Source organism: Penaeus japonicus, unplaced genomic scaffold (assembly GCF_977035675.1).
Source record: "Penaeus japonicus unplaced genomic scaffold, GWHDUDI00000001_assembly GWHDUDI00000005, whole genome shotgun sequence".
NCBI classification, from domain to species: domain Eukaryota; kingdom Metazoa; phylum Arthropoda; class Malacostraca; order Decapoda; family Penaeidae; genus Penaeus; species Penaeus japonicus.
Genome location: NW_028234407.1, coordinates 23,897,199 through 23,899,698, shown reverse-complemented (window position 1 = coordinate 23,899,698; position 2,500 = coordinate 23,897,199). Strand labels below are relative to the sequence as shown.

The 2,500-nt window shown below is 48.6% G+C and overlaps 1 protein-coding gene across 1 annotated transcript in view; it reads left to right on the top strand.

Moving 5' to 3' along the window:
• The window catches only part of LOC122249338 (uncharacterized), a 14,345-nt gene that overhangs the window by 9,211 nt on the left and 2,634 nt on the right, over window positions 1–2,500 (top strand). Inside the window, exons 6-7 of the mRNA XM_043010108.2 lie at window positions 939–1,045; window positions 1,279–2,500. The exon at window positions 1,279–2,500 is cut by the window's right edge and continues 2,634 nt beyond it. Of these exons, the coding sequence (XP_042866042.2) occupies window positions 939–1,045; window positions 1,279–2,500 (1,329 nt within the window). The remainder of the gene's footprint in view (window positions 1–938; window positions 1,046–1,278) is intronic.

Here is a 2,500-nt window from a genome sequence, read left to right as displayed (position 1 = left end):
CTCATTATAGGACGACAAAGAATCATTTCAATCCTGAAAAAAATAACATCAGAAAGAATGTTCCCACGTGACTATATGAACCGGGAAACGATTCCATTCATATACAATATACAGCTGAAATACATCAAATACTAAACACCTCTGTTCAAAGCCTAATCACCACTGTTCCTAATCAAAGCCCAATCACCACTGCCCCTAATCAAAGCCTAATCATCGCTGCCCCTAACCAAAGCCCAATCACCACTGCCCCTAATCAAAGCCTAATCATCGCTGCCCCTAATCAAAGTCCAATCACCACTGCCCCTAATCAAAGCCTAATCACCACTGCCCCTAATCAAAGCCTAATCATCGCTGCCCCTAATCAAAGTCCAATCACCACTGCCCCTAATCAAAGCCTAATCACCACTGCCCCTAATCAAAGCCTAATCATCGCTGCCCCTAACCAAAGCCCAATCACCACTGCCTCTAATCAAAGCCTAATCATCGCTGCCCCTAATCAAAGTCCAATCACCACTGCCCCTAATCAAAGTCCAATCACCACTGCCCCTAATCAAAGCCTAATCACCACTGCCCCTAATCAAAGCCTAATCATCGCTGCCCCTAACCAAAGCCCAATCACCACTGCCCCTAATCAAAGCCTAATCACCACTGCCCCTAAGCAAAGCCTAATCATCGCTGCCCCTAACCAAAGTCCAATCACCACTGCCCCTAATCAAAGTCCAATCACCACTGCCCCTAATCAAAGCCTAATCATCGCTGCCCCTAATCAAAGTCCAATCACCACTACCCCTAATCAAAGTCCAATCACTACTGCCCCTAATCAAAACCTAATCACCCCATGTTCCTAATCAAAGTCCGGTCACCACTGCCCCTAATCCTCAAAACCTAATCCCCCCATCCTTCTAAACAAGGCCATCAGCTGATCCCCATCCTTCCAGGTGCCAGTTACGAGCAGTCGAAAAGCGCCACCAGAGCCGACGGCGAACGAGACAAGCCAGAGCCAGAGAGGCCTCCCCGCGTCCATACACTCCACCGGGAGATACAGGTTGGTTGAGTCTTTGAGTTTTTCCGAGTAACTGGGGGTGACTAAGGGTAATGATTATTGAAATGAGGTTGCATTTAGGGTACTGGTTTATCCTAAAGGGATAGCATTTTTGCGTCTCTGAGATTTATCTTTACTTGTAGAAATCTTGGGAATTCTCGAAGCTTGTGATTTTACTTTGATTTATCTTCTTATTTCTTTTTCTTTCTTTTTTTTTTACTCTTTTTGGCCCTTAGGTAGCGAGGTTGGGACGTTCGACGAGGCTAGCACAAGCAGTGGCAGCAGTAAGAGTAGTAGCAGCGGCAGCAGCAGCACGGGCAGCAGTAGAAGCAGTGATCGCAGTAGACGAAGCGGCAGCAGGAGTAGCAGAAGCAGCAGCAGAAGAAGCAGCCAATGCAGCACTAGAAGGAGCAGCAGAAGTAGCGACGACAGCAAAGGAAGCGGCAGCAGAAGGAGCAGTAGAAGTAGCGACGCCAGTAGAGAGAGCGGCAGCAGAAGGAGCAGGAGCGGGAGCAGGAGCAGCTCTAGCGACGAAAGAAGCAAGAGCAGCCGCAGCAGCCAGGACACCGTCGTGAGCAAGGGTCAAGAATCGGGTCAAGATGAAGAAGAAGAGGTCCTCAAAGAGGAAAACGAATTCGAAGAAGAGGTTTCAAGCAAAACGAGCAGCAGCAGTTCTTCCTCTGACATAGAGACGGGAAGTAACTACAGTCTGCACGTTAGGTCGATGAGGAGAGATCGCAAACACCTACGACAGGAATCTCCTGATTCTTGCAATGGCCCGTCTGATGTGGAGGTTGCAGCTGCACTTGGAGTGACGGCCACGCTGCCGGAACCTCACAGCGAGTCCGGACGGTCGCAGGAAATCATCACACCGCTGGGCAGCAGGAAACAGTCGAGTGACCGTGACAGTAGCTCTAGCCGTCGACGGCGCTTATCTTCCGCGAGTCGAGGTTATAGCAGAAAGTCTAGTAGCGTGGAAGAGAAGATGGAAACCAGCTTCCAGTCGAGTCGCAGTCGTAGGCAGTCTATATACTTGTCTACGAGTTTGGATTATCAAATAAGTGATGAAGTCGAAGATCAATCTGAAGGATATAGTGATCGAAGTCAACAAGGATCTCCCAGATGTCATTTAAGCTCCGTTGAAAGTCGCAAAAATTCCAAGGGCAGTCTGGACAGTCGACCTGGAACTTCCAAGAGTCGCCAAAATACCGACAGTCAGGAAAATCATCCAGAATTTTCCAGGAGTCACGAAAACCTTGCAGAAAGTCGTAGAGATTCCAGGGGAAGCATGGGAAGTCGACCAGGAACTTCCAGGAGTCAAAGAAGCCTAGCTGAAAGTCGCCAGAATTCAGAAACCTGTCCAGAATCTTCCAGAAGCCACGGAAATCTTTCAGATAGTCGCCACAATTCCAGCCAAGAAAATAATCCGGAATCTTCCAGAAGTCAGGGAAACCTTTC